The following is a 22,163-nucleotide window of genomic DNA, read 5'->3' on the forward strand; positions in this document are numbered from 1 at the left end:
AGGCAGAAGGAGTTTGCTCAACCTTTTTGTTCTATTCATATCTTCAATTGACTAGATGAAGCCTTCTTACATGAAGGAGGGCCATCTAATTTACCCAGTCTTCCTGTTCAAATGTTAATCTTATCAAGAAATACCCTCACAGTCATACCCAGAGTGCTGTTTAATCAAATATCTGGACACCCAGTAAAATTGACACATAAAATTAACCATCATGCTAGATCATGCTGATGCTGCTGGTCCAGAGAACACACTTTGAGAAACTGTGTAATTGATAATCCTCCAAATTGCAGGAGTTGTCCTTGATTTATCAAGGTCCTATCCCCAGACAATGCGTGGTCCTTCCTTACTCTATTTTAACTCAGTTTACTCCAAATTTTGCAGACATACATGTACATATTCACACCCTGCAAGAAAGTCTACTTATTTTATTGGTCAGCATCTGTTTTGATTTAACCAAATGACTATCCCTTTTTGTTGCTTATCATTCTTTTCTGAATGTCTGACCTCCACGTAGTATCATTTTTCTTCTTCTGAGAGAACACTTCTTAGTATTTGATTTAGTGCAGGTTTGCCTGTCATGAATTTTTAGTTCCTGTTTCTCTAAACATCTTGGAAATGCACCTCAATGTTTGGAAGGATATTTTGAACCAACAGAATTCTAGGTTGGCTGTTATTTTCTTTTATTGCTTTGAAAATATCATTTTATTGTCTTCTGGCTTTTTTCATTCTGTGTTTTATTTCTTTATTTTATAGGTTAATTCCTGGTCATATTGTTTCTATTCTCCACTCCAACCCACCTGATGTCTGTTTTAAAGGTGTTCTGTATTTTGGGAGTTGATAAGTTTTACTATGATGTTTTCAGGTGCTGTGGATTTTCTTTGTATTTATCCTGCTTAGGACTTGTAGAGATTTTCAAATCTGAAGTTTTATCACTTTCATTCAATTTTGAAACTTCCTTGCCATTACCTCTTCAGGTATTGCTTGTGACTCTTTTTATCCTTTTGTTAGAGCTTATCTTAGATAAAAATTAGAGTTTTAAAAAATACATTTCTTAACTATCTATCTATATCCTTTCCCCCACTCCTTTTTCTCTCTCAGTGATTTTGAGTATTTTCTTTTAACCTATAGTCTACTTTATTAAAATTCTCTCTTTAGCTGTGTCAAGTCTTCTCAGTTCTTAATTTCAATTTTTGTAAGTACTCAAATTTCCATTTGACTTTTGTAGTTTAATATTATCTTCCAACTGAGCGTGGTGGCTCACGACTGTAATCCCAGCACTTTGGGAGGCCAAGGCAGGCAGATCATGAGGTCAGAAGTTCGAGACCAGCCTGGCCTTCATAGTGAAACCCTGTCGCTACTAAAAATATAAAAATTAGCTGGGCATGGTGGTGGGTGCCTGTAATCCCAGCTACTCAGGAGGCTGAGGCAGAATTGTTTGAACCCAGGAGGCAGAGGTTGCAGTGAGCCAAGATTGTGCCGTTGCACTCCAGCCAGGCGACAGAGTAAGACTCTATCTCAAAAAAAAAATTATCTTCCAATTGTCTGTCTTATCCAATTGTTATCCAGTTGTTTATCTTGGTCTTTAATTTCCTTGGTCTTTAATTTCTTTAATTAAGTTAATTTAATTAACTTTCATAGTTAATATTTAACTACTAGGGTAAATATAGTTACCCTAAAGTCTTTGATTATTTATCAGAGCTACCTCTGTCATCTTGTGTTACTTTTGGTGTTCAGTAATATCTTCCTGTCTACTTACGTGTCTTTTCTTGTTATTATTATGTGAAAAACCTATGTAGTATCTGAAAGATTATAAACATAATATGAAAGTACAAAGTGGTGTTTTCTTCCAGAAAAAAATACATTTTCTTCTGGTAAGCATTAGCAATCCTAAACGACCTTAATGAAGTGAAAGTTAGAGGGCCAGTCTTTTTTCTGATTCACCAGTTCTTTAAAGTGTAGTTCTATAGGGTCTCAACTTAAATCATAAGGGTTTTTCTAAGCTTTTTTTCCTCTTTAGTAGGCTCTGAGCTCCAAACATTTTGTTCCGTTTCAGTCATTCAGTTGCTTCTACCAAAACATGTCCATGGGAGATGAGCGGTCCAGAAACCAAAATCATCTTCTTAGAGTTTCTTCTTCAGGATCATGGTCAAATAATTGACTTCTGTCTTAACTCTCCATTTCCCTCAAAGAAGTGTTTCTGGTTTTGTCCAGCTTTTTTAGTTGTTCTCAGCAAGAGAATTCGCCTATTACTAAAGGTGGAAATCAACATTATTTTTATATAGTTATGTGTTTATGATCATATATTTGATGGAGTGTAAATGTCAAAATGACTTGGTTTTTTTTAATCACTGATTTCAGCTGGATTATGTCAGATCCATTCCTTCTGATCCTTAATTATATGATAGAAAATGTGTAACTTTTGGTAATTTTAAGTTGTGTAAAGCTCACCCAATTAAACATTTTCAACTCCTTACATGACTTTCTTTATTTTAATGAAGGGTTTTGATGGTAATTTTTTTCCTTTCTTTAAACTTGTCTACATTTTATATTTAAAGCAGTTCTGCTTTTTTAAAAAATATCAAACTGACAATTTTTATATTTTAATTGGTATTTCTACATCATTTGCATTTAGTGTAATTGCATGATTACATGATTATATTGATGTATATATTGATTATATTGATATCTACCAATTTGGTAATTGTTTTAGAATAAATTGTTACTTTCCATCTGTACTTTATTTTGTTTTTCTTCTTTTATGCCCTCTGTTGGGTTAATGGAGTATTTTTTTATTATTTTATTTTCTCTCCAATATTGTCTTATTGGAGACAATATTTCAAACATTTTTAAAATGCTTAAAATAAAAGACAACCCTTTAAACATTTTAGGAGCTTCTCTACGGCTTACAATATAAATCTTTAAATTATCAGAATCAGTTTTTAATATTATTACACAGTTTCATGTGTAATAATGATGCTTGTAACAGTTTACTCCTAATTCCTCTTTTACATCCTTTGTGTTAATGTTGTCATTTTACTTTTATATATCTTATGAAGAAACAGTAGTCCGGGCACCGTGGCTCACACCTGTAATCCCAGCACTTGGCGAGGCCGAGGCGGGTGGATCACCTGAGATCAGCAGTTTGAGATTACTAGCCTGGCCTACGTGGTGAAACCCCATCTCTACTAACAATACCAAATTATCTGGGCGTGGTGGCATGTACCTGTAATCCCAGCTACTCCGGAGTCTGAGGCAGGAGAATTGCTTAGAACCCAGGAAGCAGAGGTTACAGTGAGCTGAGACTGTGCCACTGCACTGTAGCCTGGGTGACAGAGTGAGACTTTGTCTCGAAAAAGAAAAAGAAACAGTACACTGCTATTTTGCTCTGGACAGTGAATTTTATTTTAGAACAGTTAAAAATAAATGCATTTTATAGTTTTATTTATCTTTTCTAGCACTCTTGTTTGTATAAATCTGTTTTTGTCTGGTATATTCCTTATACTTGAACTACATTTAAAAGTATTCGTAGTACAAAGTCAGCTACATGAATTATCTCTGTTTTTGTTGTCTAAAGAGGTCTTTATTTTACCATCTTTTTCTAAAGAATTTTTTGGCTACATATGGAATTGTGGATTATATATTTTAAAATGGCTTTGAAAGGGATTTCATCTCATTTCTTCTGGCTTGTACGGATTCTAATGAGAATGTCATTTTTATCTTTGTTCCTCTTTATGGAATGTGTCTTTATTCTCTGAATGCCTTCTTCAGATTTTCTCTCTATATTTGAATTTCAGCAGTGTATTATGATACTTTTTTTTTTTACTTATTTACTAAAATTCTACTTGGTGTTTTCTGGGCTTCTTGTATCTGTAGTTTTATGACTTCATTGTTTTTGGAAAATTCTTACTCAGTATCTCTTCACATATTTCTTCTGCTCTGGTATGTCTCTGTGTTAGTTTTCTATTGCTAGAATAACGCGTTGCCACAAATTTGGCAGCTTAAATCAGCACTGATTTATTAATTATTTCACAGTTCTGTAGGTTAAGAGTCCAACACTCAGGTCACACTGGGCTAAAATGAGGATGTTGGCAGGGCTGCATTTGTTACTGGAGACTCTGGAAGAAAATGCGCTTCCAGGCTCACTCAGGTTACTAGCATAATTCAGTTCTGTATGGCTGTAGAACACATGGGTCTGTTTATTTGCCTGCTATCAGAGCCTTCCCTTATCTCCTAGAACTCACCTTGCTTGTGGCCTCTGACATTCAGAATTAGTAATAATGCATCCAGTTTTTCTCAAACTTGGGATCTGTCTGTTTTCTCCTTATACGTATCTTTTCTGCTTTCCTCTTTTGCTGTACTTCTCTAGCCGGAGAGTTTTCTGCTTTTTAGAGCTCATATGGTTAGACTGAACCTACCTACATAATCTAGGGTAATCTCTCTATTTTAATGCCCATAACCTTAATTTCACTTGCAAAATCCTTTTTACCATGTAATATAGTTTATTCAAAGGTTCCAGAGATTATGGTTTAGGTATCTTTGTGGAGCCATTATTTGGCATACGGCACTACTCTTTCTGTGATTCCAATCACATTTATGTAAAATTATTTGATAATGTTTAATAGCTTTCGAATGCACCAATGTGCACACTCTCTCCATCGGAGTGTGTGTATATTCTTTTTTCTTTTTGTTTTAATATGTCTGTATTTTATTGGCCTGTCTTCAAATTCACTGAGTCTTTCCTTGGCTTCATTGAGTCTTTTGATAAGTCCATTGAAGGCACATCATTTCTTTTACTGTATTTTCTATTTCTGCCATTGTTTCTTCTTTACAGTTTCTTTTGCTGAAAATTTACATCTGTTTATATATGTTGTCTGCCTTTTCAGCTATTAACTCTTAACATGTTAAGCATAGTTACTTTAAATTCTTTAATAGTTCCAACATAGGGTTCATCTGTGATTTTGATTCTATTGGTTTTTCTCTGACTTTTTTTTTTCTTGTTTCTTCATGTGTAAGGTAATTTTTAGTTGAAAACTGGACATCATGTATAGGATAGTAGCTCCTGACAGTCGTATTTGTGCTCTAAATGGGTCTGCCTCTCCTTATGCTAAGCCTTTTGTGAGAGGGGTTGAGTCGTTTTAGTCTTTTGTTGAGCAGGTTTTATGTTTTCTTGTTGTGTTTGTTATTCCCTGTGTACCATGGACTTTAAAGTTCTCTACCTTTACTTTGTGTTTAGTTAGGTGCTAGCTTTTCAGAGTGTCTTGCTATTTCTGTTCTACCCTGTTCTGATTCAGAGAGGTTCTCTACACTGTGCAGTCCCTTCCGCAATAGACTACCGTTATCTGTTACTGGGTGCTTCCAAGCCTGATGTTCAAGGGCACGGGGTTCTTTTTTGTCCTGGTCTAGACTCCATTTTAGTCAAGTGCTGTCCTGGATCTTGAAGGTAGGGCTTTTTCAGTGATTTTGTGCATTTCTACATGATTGGAGATCTGTAAATTTCAGGACTCAGAACGTTTCCCTTCCTCTCCCTCAGAGTAGAAGGTTTTTTATGTTCCTTTCCTCTAGCTGCAACAGGCCTCCTACTGTGCCCCAAAAGTGACAGGAGTTGTTATCTTTCTCTCAGATGCATAAGGCTTCCGTTCTGTAGAGGAGATAGGAAGACGGATGTGGGCAGAACTTTGTGTCTTTTCTGCAGCAATTAATTCTCCCTCCTTTAACCTGGAGCAATGAAGTAAGTTTTCTGCAGTCTTCCATGCTGCCTCCGGTTTTTCTCCTGAGTACTGGTTAGGTTTGAATGCAAGAGCCTGGGTGTTCTTGCAAACTCCCCTTGTGTCTATAGCTCTGGGGGTTTTATTCTCTTATAGTCCACACATGGACTTCAGAAATTTATAAAAAAATTTAGCTGATATTTTCTTGCCAACTTAATGTGGTGCCCAGTGCTGCTGCTTCCTGTTCTCTGCCTCAGGTTAGCAAGTTCATGCATCCTGACTCTTTTTGGAGGTTCCTATCCTCAGATTTCAAGCTGTTTGATTGCCTAGCAACCTCAGCTCTCTGATGAGGCCTAACAAAGTTATAATTCTTTAGATTATCTGGCTTTTTCTTGTGATTTTTGTGGGAATGACTCCAGTTTTCTGCATCTGAAATAGAAGTCCATTTCATTTTAAAAGTTCAAATTCTTAATTGATTTTCAATTTATATATTCAAAATATTATATTTAACTAAATACTATACTACAAAACACTCATTAACTGCTATTCCAGAAAACAAATTCTTTAGGTGCTTTACTGGGGAATATTCTTGATAACACCACCTATAAATAAGTGGCAGTGGAAGATTGGTCTGAAGGAAAAGTGATGCAATTGTAAAAGATATTCCAGGCCACTCCATGGGAAAGCTCTGAAGCTGGAATGGTTTCAGAGGTGTCCTCAATTGGGTCAAAGGAGCTGGGTTTTTTTTTTTTTTTTTTTTTCCTTCTAATTGACCATTGTTTGAATTCACACTGCTCCTAATGAGGGGGCTTAACCTTGGGTGAAGCAGCTCCCTTCTAGGGAGGGATTCAACTGTGAGCCATCACCCCACAGTTCTCAGAACTCTCCAGGGAAAGAATGTCTCTATCCTAAAAGAGGATCTTGGTGAGACACCACAGCTCCCACTACATCAAAATATGCTTTTAATATACTAAACATTTTATTTAAGAGGATAAATGTTGTTACAGTTTTCATGTCAAGTATTTAAGACACAATTAGCCTTACCCTTTTTATCACTAGATTTGTTGTTTGGTTTTAGTTAGACTTATATTCTTGAGTTTGTATTTTTATTTCACTGTAGTTAACTTTTGTGTCATTTAAGTGGTTGATTGGAAAGAAGGAATTGTACTACATCATTTTTTTTTTTTTTTTTACTTTTGTAATTAGTGCACTCCGAAAAACTTTTCTAATTGTCTAAGGACATCACCCAAAATCATTACATAATGGCTATTCACAGATGTGATCATGGTACACAATAGCTCTGAATTCCTGGGCTCAAGTGATTTTCCTGCCTCAGCTTCCCAAGTTGTTGGGACTAGAGGTGTGCATCATCATGCTCACGTAGTAGGCATTACACATCTTAAAACTTGAAAACTGTTTACTTGGAATTTAGTTTATGATACAAAGCAGTAAACTTTTTACTTATAGAAATATTCTATTTAGCTTCAATTTTTAGTCTTCTATAACTTTATCTGCTTTTTTAACCTTTTCATCATGCATTTGAAAATAATTCTGTTTAGGAGTAATAAAGAGAAAATGCCAGTTTTAAATTTATAAGATCATAGTGAAATAAAATAAGTAAGCATTTTTTTTCAATATCATATTTTCCGTAGTGGCCACAACCTTAGAAAGCTATAACTTAATAAAATTGTCAGTAGGTAATTATGTCACAGTTTTGCAGATTTAGGATACATTTACTCATCAGCTATTTTAGTATGTTAAATTATATTTAATATTAGAAATTTAGTGACAACAGATAAAGTATTTGAATTCCGTGTCAATTCCTAGTCATAATATATAGCTGGTACGAATTTAACATTACAATGTATGGTTGTTCTATCATTAATACTCTCTTAATCTTGTCTTTTCATCTGTGTTTACCTAAACCCAATCAGTTCACTTACTGATGCCTACGTTTCCTCATTTACGTAGAAGCATTCAATTAATAAAAATCTATAGAATTCACTAATGTAATAATTTATTTTATGTCTGAGTAAATCTTTTAGGTACAATACTTAAGGGTATGTGATTATTTCTTTTTATTCTATGTTTTCTTATTATAACTACCTATTTTATATGATTTAAGAAATAGGAAATTTAAGCACTCTAGTCCTTCAAATCAAATTATTGTTTGTTATATTTATGACATTGTGCTAAAGACCTAGGAGAAGATAAAAAGTAAATAAAATCAAAAGTAAGTAAAAATGACTTTATGAAGTAGCACAAACATAAGGGAGTTTGTTAAAATAGAATATACAATGTATGTAGGGCCCTAAATAAGAGTAGAACTATTATATTTTTCTAGAATTCTAAAACATATACCATTAAGAAAAGATAACTTTGTTGTGAACTATGTTTATCAGGGGATTCATTTAGATGACAGGAGAGAAGAATCTTAATTTTTTTTTACTGATCTGTGTACTTACAATTACCATGGCCTTGGATATTTCTTGAGGCCAGTTACATTTGGCAAGATTTAATAATTATTAAGCCATGGGTTTTCATACATTATTTTTTCCATGGATTAATTATATTTTTATTCATATGAATTTCTTAGAATTAACTGTGAATGAGACTTCCTCAATACAGGTAAAAGCCAAACATGATTGCAGTTTTTAAAAACGATAATTGTAAGCTTTTGTGTTTTAAGTCGTATTGTTTTAATCTAATCATTGGAGCTATAGAATTTCATCTAAAGCTTTATTATTTCCTTTGAATATTTTGTTTTGAGTTGGTAATTTTGCTAGAGTGGTTTATAATTTCTCAAGTTGCAACAGGAAATAAGTAATTCTCTTTTTATTTATTTATTTATGTTTGATTTGTGTAAATTTAAGGGATACAAGTGCAATTTTGTTTTGTGGATATATTGCGTAGTGGTGAAGTCTGGGCTTTTAGTGTATTCATCACCTGAATAATGTACATGGTACCCATTAAGTAATTTCTTACCTCTCGCTCCCGCCTTCCACCCTTCAACCCTTCCAAGTCACCAGCCTCCAGTGTCTATCATTCCATACTCTGTCCATGTGTGCACATTATTTAGCACCCACTTATAAGTGAGAACATGTGCTATTCGCCTTTTTGTTTGAGTTACTTCACTTAAGATAATGGCCTCCAGTTCCAGTAATTTAATCCTTTTTCTTAAGAGTTTATACTTACTATTAAGAAAAATAGCCAAATTCAAGATAGTCATCAATCAAGCATCTTAAGCACATCATTAGTGTGACTTAAGGGGAAAAAATAGACTGGGGAGAATAGAATGAGTGGCTTGAAATTGTATGCTTTTCAACCCACACTTGATAAAGTCTGTGGTTAGAGCCCAAGAACTTAACCAAATATTAAGTTATTAGAGTATTAGATTATAAACTCACTCAGACTGTGCAGGGCAGATTTCCCTACATAGGGAAATACACCTTTGTATTACTTCTGTGCATAAAATGTCTTAGACTAAATGAATAGTTTTTTTGTTCCTGTTTTTTGTTGCAAAATAGGGGTCTTGCTCTGTTATCCAGGCTGGAGTGTAGTGACATGATCATAGCTCACTGCAACCTTGACCTCCTGGGCTCAAGCGATCCTCTTGCCTCAACCTCTTGAGTAGCTAGGATCACAGGCGCCCACCACCACCCCTGGCTAATTTTTTAATTTTTTGGTAGAGACAGGGTCTCACCATGTTGCCCAGGTTGGTCTTGAATTCCTGGGCTCAAGCCATTCTCCTTCTTCAGTCTTCCAAAGCGCTGGGATTATAGGTGTGAGCCACCGTGCCCAGCCTAAATGAATGTTTTGAATAAATGAAAATAAACTTTTAGAGAAAATTGAAAAGTACTCTTTAGAGTTTTCCTCTAAAGTAAGTACATTATGCCAGTTTTCTTACCAAATTATTTGCTGAAGAATTCCTGGTTTTATTCTGGTGGCTATATGTTCTTTGTATTTTATTTTAAGGAGAAAATTTTATTTATTTTTATAGGACTTAAGGGCATGGGCTTTTCTCACATTAACATAGCTTTTAATTTGTTTTTACATATTAACAGGTAGCTGACTCATATGTGTCTTGGAATTGGGGAAAAGGAGTTTTACATTGTGTGTTTCTTTGTGATGAGAACGGAAATAAAAAATGACAATATAGCCACAATATGTCTTTTTTTTGGTATTTTTTGCAATTCTTAGTTTCAGGTGATAAAGGAGGGTCTTAGGATGAAGTTTGTGTTTGTACCATTTTCTTTCAGAATTTAAATTGTGTAACAATGAAGCGAATTTATACAGCATTTATAACCTTCTTTGAAATACATTGTGGGGACTCTAAATAGCAACAACAACAAAACTGTTTTCTTCACTGTGAAAATGAGGATGAAGTTTTCCATTTAGAGTATTTTGCTGTTGTAATTCCAGCAGAATTATTTGATAATGGTTTATATACATAAAACTTCTAATCTCTTGCTGAGTAAAATATTATATTCTTTGCCCCCATTAGAAAATTAAAATTCTAATTGCAGGATGTTATGTAAGAGCAACATTTAATATTCTAATAAGTTTTATAAGAAAATATTTGCAAAAAATCTTAATAGGGATTCACTTCATGAGAAATAACTATTACCCTTAAGATAATTGGAAATAATGTATATTTATACATACTTACACACAGAAGTAATCAGTTGCTCGGGTTAATTGAAGTTTCTATTTCATATTTAAGTTAATCACCGGTAACAGTATTTTTGTAATTCTGAAGCCTCTAAAATCACGCAGAAATCTGTAAAATAGGGGAGAAAGTTCTCAAACTGGGATAAAAAATGTTCCTGGCTCTAATTCAATAATAGTCCATTAAATCCAATAGCTATGATGCAAACCTCCATGAATCAATAATTTTTCTAAAATAATTTTGCTCTCACTTATTAATCTTAAGAAAAATAAATAATCATACTTCATTTAGAATTGAGCATCAGAAACTATTATATCTAGATTTTTCTCCTTTTAATAAACTCACTCTTACCATTCTCACCATTTCTTAGTAGAGGGAATTAGTTTAGCTGGGAAGAGCTGTAGGACATAAGTCTAGAGATTTGAAGAAATTAATGAAATTGTAGGTTCAAAAAAGAATCTCTTTGTATTCACTAACGGATAACTTACTGTGATCATGCTTATTCAGTGACTTCAGGTGGCCTTTCTTTTGCTCGCTTCTTTGTTAATTCTTTCTAATAGTAAATACTCTCATTAAAACAGTCATTCTCAAAGTGTGTTTCCTGAATCAGCAGCATCAACACCACCGAGAATTTGTACTTCTAACAAATGCTCGCTGTACACACAGACCTGCTGAATCAGAAACTAGGGTGGGACTTAGCAGTCTGGTTAAATGGACTCTCCAGGTGATTCTGATCCACACCAAAGCCTGAGAACCAGTGTCTTCAGGAGGTCCTTGCTTTAGGAATTACAGAGTAGGGAAGACTATTGAAATCTCTTACTTTCAGTAAGTCTGCCAAATTCCCTTCAAATCCCTTTTTCTTATGGAAAATTGTTCCTCCAGAATTTTCTAAATCTATGTGGCAGTGACCAAACTTGAGTTTTCTCCATGCTTTCTCCTTTATCTAGAGCTGTTGACACAGGTAAGAGGAGATAGAGTTAAGCAGAAGTGCTGATGGTGAGACTTAGAGTGCTCAAAGATTTGAAACTTGGCTGTTTCCAATTTAGGAAAGAAGTCATCCGGTATTATTCTCTAATAGCTATTTAATTGCTTAAAAAATTAAAAAGATGCCATAGTTTAGTTTTAAACCTTAGTAATATAATACAAATTATTTTATGGTTAATTACCTTTTTTTCATTTATAAATGTTTGCCTCACATGTAACACGGTGTTACCTGGCATTGTGGCAGAACTTGTATTATTTTGTAATATTGTTTAATTGCTAACTGTACATCTCTTCTGTGTAGAAGAATGTGTGCTCATCTAATATATTGATTTTGAGTTGTTTAATGTATCAGAATCACATTTTGTGAGTGTAAATATGGGTGTGTTCAAACTAGATTCAAAAAAGTGAACATTATTGACCTCTTCACTGTGTGCTAGGTGCTTTTCTGTGTACTTTACATTCCTTAGCTTATTTAATCCTCACTGGGTAGGTACTGCAATCATCTTCATTTTGCAGACATAGAAAGCCTAATGTGCCTAAGGTCACCTAGCTAGTATATGATAGAGCCAGGATTCTAGTCTAAGCAGTCTTACACCAAAGCACTTTTATCTAAGACAGATAAATCTGTTACTGTGTTATTCATTTGTCTAAGCAGAAATATTTTCTTCATACCCATTTTTTACTTTTACATGTACCAAAGTGTTTTTAAGAATGTGAAACAGTGCTTATGTTTGACTATTAACTTAACATTCAACAGTGAACTATATAGTAATACAGCAGCTTGTAAAGAAAAGTAAATGGGCTTATGAAATGGAAAATGCCTAGTTTGGCAAAGCATTCAACTGTATTACGATGAATTTCAGTTATTCCCTTAATTTGTCCAGGTTTCAGGTAATACCTCCTTGAGAGCAAGAGTTAAATTATTTGTAACTGGCACAGTGTCACATTGTCAGTGTTCAAAATCATCTTCTTTGATGGATAGATACATAGAGAAGGCATACAAGAACTCATTTACATGACACTCATAGAGCTATGAACAGTCTTTGGCCCTTTTGGGTGGCATAACCCCAATTCTTTTTCATAGTATAGTCATTCCAGTTTAGCTGAAACCTTTCAGTAGCCTTATGACTATATGTGAAACTGTACAGGGTGTCCCTTATACACGAAGCTTGCTATTATTCCATGGGCTAGAAAGGACATTTATGATTTTTAAAGATTTTAATTTAGAAGTAAAGTTTATTTAACATTTTATATTGAATTATATTTATTAGTTTTATGTCTTAATTTCAACAGCATCACTGCAAAACTTGAAAGAGCTTTAGAAAAAGTTGCTCCTCTTCTTCGTGAAATTTTTGTAGACTTTGCCCCATTCCTATCTCGTACACTTCTTGGCAGTCATGGACAAGAGCTATTGATAGAAGGTATGATTTCTCTCTCTATTCTAATTATTTTAGTTTCCTATAATGTATGTATTAATCATGGCATAATTTGTGCTTCTAGAGGAATGTATATTTCCAAAAGAATGTAAAGGCATTACTTCACAAATTTTAATAAGATATTCAATGTTTTCTCTTCACTCATTTTTTTAAAATAACATGTTTCCATGGTCAATACCAATAAGAGAACTTTGAAGATGAAGAACATTGAAAAGGTGTCAGAATGGGAGGCTTTGGCTCTTTAATCCATTTATCAGGGTTGACGTATATCCTGTCATTAAGATAACCTGTTTATTAAGCAGTGATCTCTGACATTTCCTTCTGACTCTGAGAGCCATGCATCTTTAAGTGATTTTTCTTATTCACATAACATTTGTAGTGTGAGAATCCTTAACTAAGAAGACATTAAAATCTAGAGGAATACTTAAAGAATTGATGAAGCCGTTGTCCCCTCAAAAGCAGCTTCAATAGAGTAAGGAGCCAAATGAGAGAAATTTACTAGGAGAGTGGCTTTGAAAAATATGGTTAATCAAAATCTTATTTCTTTTTAAAAAATGTTTTACAAATATTTCTGAGCTTCAGAAAGAATTAGACAATATCAAGATGATCTGTAGGTGAATAACGGCTTTAGATGCCATTTCAAGTAGTCCTGGGATTTAGCATCCTTGTATATCTTTTTTGCTTTTCACTTCCTGTTTACTGCAGAAGAAAGAGAGTTTTCCTGTGCCTGTTCTGTTATTGTCACTACTGCTTCTACTTAGTGTTTCTATTAGGAAGACTGGGCATCTTGGAGCAGACTTTGAATCCTAGTTCAACTACTTTCTTAACTTTGTGGCCTTTGTGAATTACTTAGCCACTTTGTATCTTAGTTTCCTTTCTATAATTTGGAGTCAGTGATAGCACTTTAGGGTTCTTGTGAAGATTAAATTATGCAGTGCATTTGAAGCTCTTAGAATATTGCCACATAATGAGCTTCTCAGGTTTCCAAAAGTACTGAGTACCTTCTGAGCTAAGTACTATGTTATATACTTTTAATATATAAGTAAACAGACAAAGATCCTTTTCTTCAGATGGAGCATATATTCTTATGAGGACACAAAATCAATAAGCATTAAACAAAATGAATAATTAAATTATATAGGGTGTTAGAAGATAGCGAATGTTATGTAAAAGGATAAATACAACACACAGAAAATTGGGATTACAGAATGGCAAGGTTAGGTTGAAGTTTAAGGAGAGTGGTCAATTTTAAATAGATCTCATGGTAAAAGTTAAATTTGAGCAAAAACTTACATAGTAAGTAATAAAACTTACTTAATAAGTGCCATACAGCTTATTAGAAGAGGAGTGTTCTGTGCAGAGAGAACAGTCAGTACATTGGCCCTAAAACGAGGATAGAAAGATGTTCTTGGTATGATCTACCAACAGGAAAAATGCCAGTCTCATGTGAACCGGAAGGACAGTAGTCGAATATTAGGGCCAGAGAAGTAGTGGGTTCTTTGGCTTTAACTAGTGTGTTATAGAGAGGCTGCTGATGTGTTAAGTAGGAATGTCACCCTGGATGCTACTATTGTCATTATGATACTCGCACCTAGAAAGTGAAGTATTAAATGCTCTGAAGAATGGGATTCTGAGAAGAACCGTGCTAATTTAAAGCAGCCCCAAAATGAACTTTAAAAGTTCTTGGAAGCTTAAAAACTATTGCTTGGCCACAGATTGTGTGTATAATTTATATAGCTTTGTTCTAGATGTATATGATTGATTACACAAAATCATGTATTCATTGATTCATTCAAAACAGGAGAAATATTCCTCATGGAGCTTACAGTTGAATGAGCAAAGAGACATAAAAACCAATAATTAAAATTAAATAGGATATGTGCCATAATGAAAGTGTATACAAAGGTACAGTGGGAAATGAGACTAGATGGCCTACTGACCACTTGCAGGGCACATATTCTTCTAGCAGGGTCAGTGAGGTAGTTGTGTATACCTGGTCTTACTCCTGCTGCTTTAAAGCCACTTCCTCATATTTATGAGGACACACATGTTTGAAAGCATTATGTTCCCTGCTTCAACCTAACTCCTGTAACAGCTCAACCCAGACTTCTGAATTCCAGACATAGTTGAAGTTACCTAGCATAGACATCTAAACCCTTATACTCCAGGGATACCTCAAACTCTGTTTATCCAAAGTTTCTTTTCCCTCCATTTACTTTTCCTTCTAAATTTATTTATTTTGTCATTAGCATTACTATTAATGCAAACATTTGAGGTGAACATTTGGTTTTTCTTTAGCTCTTTTCTCCTTCAACTTTAATATTTACAATTACTTCATGAGAATGAATAATTTCCAAAACAGTATTTAGAGGCTAGTTTTCAAATATTAACATTACAAATTTTATATCAAGCCATGTATAAAAACCTTCCACAGTAGCCTAAATATTATGTTAGCTGAAAGTGGTGGCATCATAGTTACGGAGTCTGAAAGGTACCAGGTTATCAGTTGGTCCTTCTTGGGTTCCTTTTTTTGCTTATAATTCTTTTGATTTCCTGTAGTTAGATGCTGTTGAGGAGCAAGAATGCTGGTTATTGATATTTTTATTTTCATGCTTTTCTGTAACGTGTTACTTTATTAAAATAAAGAAGTTCAATAAACATCATTGAAAAACAAATCTTAAATGTTTCCTCATTCCCTACAAGATAAAAGCCTTTTATTTTTTCTGTTGCTATCTATCTTTTCCTAAAATGATTTGATAGGTTTTACAGCAATGTATAAATACTGACCAAAGACATAATAAAATAAAACAAGGAATAAAGTTAGTCATGTAATAATGTTAGTAGTGAGTCCTGCACTGTTATTAAAACTAAAACAAATTCTGAACAAGTTTTCTAACCACCAGAGCAAAGCCACAATTATGTTAAGTTATAAGACTCATGTTACTGGTTCTTAAGTGACAGTTTGTGGCAATTTTACATTAACTGCTCTGTATTGGAAAATCAGGAACCCCTGTGTGTAGCTACTTTCCAGAATCTTCCATGGCCACACATTCAGATTGTTTCTTATTTATTTCTTCTCATCAATGCACAGAGAAAAATTACAGAGTAATTGAGAGCTATTTTTTTTTGTTTAGCTTGTCTGTTTACCTCAGATGTTCTGAGTTGAGTGGAAAGACTATTAAGAATATGCCTTCATTGTTATCAGTGCATCCAGGTGAACTTGGATTTTCTTTTTTAATGTAACTATGCTAGAAATGAAATATTGGAACAGGTTAGATATTAAAAAGTTCATTTTGTGTTCCCCTGGCAGAATAAATTATATCTTGTAACTTTCTACATTCAAAGAATTTTAATACATCCTACTTTTTAATCTATATGGATGTAATATTTACATCTTTCTTTGCTGATGTTAAAATGACTTTTCTTTATAAAATGATGATAGCAAATGATCTGTTTTTAGGTTTTGAGTTTTGTTTTTTAAATGCCAGTAACTCGGCGGTATAAAAAGCTGACAACCCTAAAATATGATCCTTTAAATTTTGGCTAGTTCATACAACCCAAAACTCTAGAAACTATAGTTCTATAAAAGAATGACTTTCAGTATCCCTCACAATTTGGTCATAACTCTCCCTTCCAGACCCAACTAGTCTTTATCTTCTTCCTATAAAAAAACATTTCTTAAACATGTAAAGAAGTTACGTACTATCACATTTCCTTGTTTTTGTACAGCTCTTCTTTCTGCATTGAACCTTTTTTTTTTTTTTTAATCTCCCCAAATTATACTCATCCTTTGAGTCCATTTCAGGCTCATTAAGCAAATTAATGTCACGACTTCTGTGCTCCTATGGTATTTTACTTATGTAATATTAATACAATTATTTTACACTTATTGAGATAGGAAGTATCTTATTGTTTATTATCAAACTTAGATTCTGGTACATCATAAATATTCAGTGTTTTTCCCTTGTACTTGAATAGAATATTATTTTTCTTTCTTGGGAGGCTGAAGCAGATGTATTGCTTGAGGCCAGCAGTTTGAGACCAGCCTGGGAAACATAGTTAGACCCTGTCCCTAGAAAAAATAAAAAATTACCCAGGCCTGGTGACATGTGCCTGTAGTCCCAACTACTCTGGAGGCTGAGGTGGGAGGATTGCTTGAGCAGGAGATTGAGGCTGCAGTGAGCCACGATTGTGCCACTGCACTCTATCCTGGGCACCAGAGACCCTGTTGCTAAAAAGAAAATAAGGAAGGATTGGTAAGATTTTATGGTCTGTGGTAAGAATTCCTGGTATTGATCAGTTCTCCAGACCTAGGAGTTTGCTGCTGCACTCATCCAACATCCATTCTTGCTCTCCACCCCAGCCTGTAGAAATGTGTGTCCTTTTATCTTCTCATTCTTGAGCATGTACTCTTACTCATTCTTCATTCTTCCCTCTCCTTCTGTTTCCCTTCTTTCTCTAATTTGATATGCTTTTCCTTTCCCTTGAGAAGAAAATTCATCAAAATATTATGAAGAACTCGGGACATTCACATGATAAAAATATATTTACCCTAGTTTTGAATATTTCTGTTTAAGAAATAGTGCTTATGATGAATAAATCTCACTGCATTTGAGTTTACCATATATATGTGTGTGTGTGGTAGGAACAAAACCGAATTTAGGTAACTGAAGATACTTTAATGTCTATGAAAAGAAAAAGCAATTCCTCTCTTAACTTCAAATAGTCATAAATTATATTTGAATTGCCTCTTTATTTTATATTTTACATTCCATTTTTCTTAATGCACACATTTATTTGTGTTTAAATTATTTCTTATGGGATAATTAATCCTTGGTAGTTTTTATTGTCAGTGTCCTTTCATTTTCTTAATTATCTATTACTTTTATTAGTCAGCTTGTGATTGTATCATTCTAGAACAATGTAGTTTACCTTTTAAGGCCACTCATTAACAGTAGCTATTTTTAGGTAGCTTTTGATGTGTGTTTTCTCTTATCCATAATTAAGGATTTTTGAAGACAGTAATTTGAAGCTTACTGAACTTTAAGAAAATTATAGGTTTTCAATTTATAAACTAATGCATAAAACTACTTAGAATAGGTATGTATGCAAGTATCAAAACCTACCAGCCAAAGATAACAAAACAGCCTAAGAATCCAGTTTATGTTCTGTGAGCATTGTTTATGTTCCATTGGGAGCTCACAGAAATATTCAGAGTAACTTAGTTATGATGAGGATATAGCAGAAAGTCTCATGTGTGCCTAAGGACAGGAAATAAAATATAGTTAATCTTCAGGCAGCCTGGAAGTGGGAGAGAAGAGTCAGTCACAAAGACTGACTTTGACTCGCAAACCAGCTTTATAGTGTCCTGTCTTTTGTTCTCTCTTTTGTTCTCTCTGTGTATTTTCTCAATGGTTTTACTTTTCTCCCAGACCAACTTCCCTTGTTTAGTCATCAGAACATATCTTAGCATAGCAACTTAGCCCTGAATCTTAATGCACTTTTAATGTAAATATCCTGCATCATCTAACTATAGTCACTTAACTTATCAAGAGAGAATCTGAATGGCTCAGCCAGGACTATTATTTTGTTCCTCTTGGGTTAGGTGTCTGCCCTGTCATAATCAGCTAATTCTGAGGTGGGATAGAGGCGTCTGAGATACATGAGGCTCTCCCTTTTAGTCTCTATATGCGAGTTGAAACATTTTAGAAAGATGTTGGCAGTGCAGGAAATGGCACTGAAGGGTCCACTCTACTTTTGGTGGCATTAATAAATATTTTGTTAAAATCATATAATACTCAAGAATATTTATGTTTTCCAGGACTAGCATTTTTTAAAAGTATATAAATATAGAATGAAATTTCTACCTCCACCAAAGAGGAATAAAAAGAGTGAGCCTAGTCAAGAAGCTCCATATCATTCACGGATCATTTGTAGTAGCACTGTAGACACATAATCAGAAAAACTTGCATGTATTTTAATTAAAAATTATAGACTCTAATGTAATTTCAGTTACTGTTTTTAAATTACAATAATACAAAAAATGGACACAAGAAAATTGTGGTAAATGGAAATGCTGGCATAATTTTCAAATATTCCTGATTTCCTCCATAAAAAAAATGGATGGAAGAATAGGTAATGAAACAATAACTATAAGAACAATGAATGGACATTTACAACAAAACTAGGTGACAGGTATCTCATTGGACCCCAAAATATGCCTAGGTGGGGACCATCTAGCTATAGCTACATGATATACATGGTTTCAGCAGATTTGTGGCAAGGACTCACGGTGGCCATCAAATATAGATCTATTTGGAGAATTAACTCAATGAGGGTTATATAGGAGAAATTAAAGGATATGACTGCTTGTTCTGAAACTTTGAAAAATGGGGCAGTAATTGTGTTGGTAGTGATGTTATTGATATTACAAAACTGTTATGTAATGTTGGGTAAAACTGCTTAATAATTATTAATATTCTAATTATTTTATCCCATGTTCTTGAAAATCAGGATTCTGGCTGAAGAAAGGTGATCCAGATATAAAATAGGAGAGTTTAAGTAAAAGCTATTAGTTTGGAATTTGAATTGGACATTTTCATGTGAACTTATGCACACATACACGTGTACATGCGCACATACATGCATACCCATATTCTATGGGTATATGTATACTACACTAGTAGCCCTGTCTGTTGTTTTGCCTGGACACAAAAACCAAGTCAGTAGCAGTGAGCATACTTAGAGTCCATATTTACTATGAAAATATCATTTGCCAATGAAAGAAACAGGGACTTCTTAGAGAAATAAGTGATTTCAAGGCTGGGACAGGAAATACTGATCATTTACCTGCAATATTTTGTGATACCAAAAAGCAAGGAAGGTATCAAAGATTGTCAGACGAACTTGGGAGCTAACTTAAAGAAATTCCTGTTGTCCAAACATGGAGCAGTTTGAGCATCCACAAATATATTAGGTTGGTGCAAAAGTAATTGTGATTTTATTAGCAATTGGCAAAAATCGCAATTGCTTTCGCTCTAACCAATAATAACTGCAATGCATTAAAACACCTGGATGTGTTTAAATCTGTGTACTCAACATGATAATTTAGAAAATGATTTTGTTATAGAGAACTAACTTACTTTGAAAACTGATAAGAAAATTAAAAGAATAAAGTATTTCTTATGTCCTTTCTTTGTGAACTGATCATTGTATTGTGAAGTTATTAAGGGGGGATGTTTTGTTTTTACAAAAATATATCATCTGATAAATAACGGAGGGATATGTGAGTTAGATTATCATTTAGCACCCTCTAAGGATTTAATCGATCTAAGCTTCAATGGCTGCTAAAATCACAAATAGAGAGAAAGCTAGACAATTAGATGGGAAGAATACCATCACCTATCAAGACTATATGTATGAATGAATGAATGAAATAAAACCAAATCTGATTAAATCTGTATATTCAATGTGTTAAACTATGGGAATTCAATAATTAAAATTAATACTGGAGGAAATTCTGCAATACAAATTGAGTTGGTCTCTTCAAAATAAATTACATGAGGAAAAGAGATATAGGAAGAACCTGTAGCTTAAAAGAGATTTTTTAAATTTCAAAAATCACCAAAACTAAGTTGTTTGTAGAAATAACTCTATGATTTAGGTGTTAAAAACTATAATCAAAAGCAAAATGATTATCATAAAAATCAGAATAATGGTTTGTTATAAGTAGGGAGAGGGTTAGAATGGGAAACATGGAATACTCCTGGGATACTTGATAATAATTTATTTATTTAACTATTTAGTGGTTGCAAGCATGTTCACTTCATAATATTTTATTAACTGATGTTTTCTGCAGTTTACTTATTAATATTTTGTAATAAAATATTTTAATGTTCTCTATGGAAAAGATATAAACATTTTTGAATGACATTAAAGACCTAAATAATCGTGAACTATATCATATTCATGGTAGGAAGACTCATCGCAAAAAAGTTATTTCAGTCCATGTTAATATATCAATTTTAATAACAATTTAATTTAAAATACTTTTTAAATTATTTTCATGGAATTTAACAAGCTTTCTCTTAAATTTCTTAGCAGAGTAAAGGGATGAAAATAATCAAGTAATTTTGGAAGTGAAAAAGCTATAATAATTAAAACAGCATAGCAGTAGCCCAGAGATAGATCACTGTGTCAGAATAAATCTCCAAAAACAGATCCCACATACATATGGTAACATTATGAGACAGAGCTGCCATTGTAGACTGGGGAGAAATAGGTGAACAATGGATCTAGATCAATTAGATTCCCTTTTGTTAATTAAAAAGGCAAAACAAAGTAGATCTTTTCCTCCCTAAACAAATAAAAGACACTCCCAGTGTGGTTGAAAATCAAATATCAAATGTTTTAGGAGAAAAAAAATAGGAAAATATCTGCAATACCAAAGGTATTATGTAAACTAGACACAAAAGCATAAAATGTAGAGGGTAATCACCATATTAAAATGATTGTGTTTTATCAAAAGACACCATTAAAAAGTGAAAAGATTGAGAGTAACACAGGCAATATAGTGACTATGGACCTTGAAGTCCTCATTCTCCCAAAGAAAAAATGAATATACAAAAATATATGGACCAAATTAGCTTTGTTAGAAAGCTAGTAAATCAACTAAGATTTATTAGAACAGATAAGGTGTTGCAGCAATGAAGTAAACACCTATCTAAGACAGAGCTACTCAAAACCTTAGGAAATCCTTTGGTATTTTGTTTGCCCTTATCCCACACCCTCCTTAATACAGTGCAGCATACACGATGAGGAAGAAATTGCTCAGTTCCCAAAATTACTACTTTGGGGTAATTTTGGAAGGCAAAAAGTGGAACTTGCTTGCAACATTCTCACTAAAGACTGAGAAGTGACTATGTTTTTTAAATGCCCGAATTTTAACAAAAATATTACAACACATTCAAAGAAAGAGAGAAACATAGCTCATTCAAAGGAACAAAACAATTTTCAGAAACCACATTTAAAGAAATGTAGGCCTCGGGGGCGGAGCAAGATGGCCAAATAGGAACAGCTCCAGTCTCCAACTCCCGGCGCGAGTGACACAGAAGACCGGTGATTTCTGCATTTTCAACTGAGGTACTGGGGTCATCTCACTGGGGAGTGCCGGACAATCGGTGCTGGTCAGCTGCTGCAGCCCGACCAGCGAGAGCTGAAGCAGGGCGAGGCATTGCCTCACCTGGGAAGCGCAAGGGGGAAGGGAATCCCTTTTCCCAGCCAGGCGAACTGAGACACACAACACCTGGAAAATCGGGTAATTCCCACCCCAATACTGCACTTTAAGCAAACGGGGACACCAGGAGATTA

At 34.0% G+C, this 22,163-nt stretch overlaps 1 protein-coding gene across 1 annotated transcript in view; it reads left to right on the plus strand.

Moving 5' to 3' along the window:
* LOC108520819 (neurobeachin-like) overlaps positions 1 to 22,163 on the plus strand; it is a gene marked incomplete at its 3' end in the record, with an annotated part of 416,387 nt that overhangs the window by 277,111 nt on the left and 117,113 nt on the right. The window contains 1 exon segment of the mRNA XM_017860362.1: positions 12,652 to 12,779. Coding sequence (XP_017715851.1) covers positions 12,652 to 12,779 — 128 coding nt within the window.

Source organism: Rhinopithecus bieti, unplaced genomic scaffold (genome assembly GCF_001698545.2).
Source record: "Rhinopithecus bieti isolate Rb0 unplaced genomic scaffold, ASM169854v2 scaffold_54450, whole genome shotgun sequence".
NCBI lineage: Eukaryota > Metazoa > Chordata > Mammalia > Primates > Cercopithecidae > Rhinopithecus > Rhinopithecus bieti.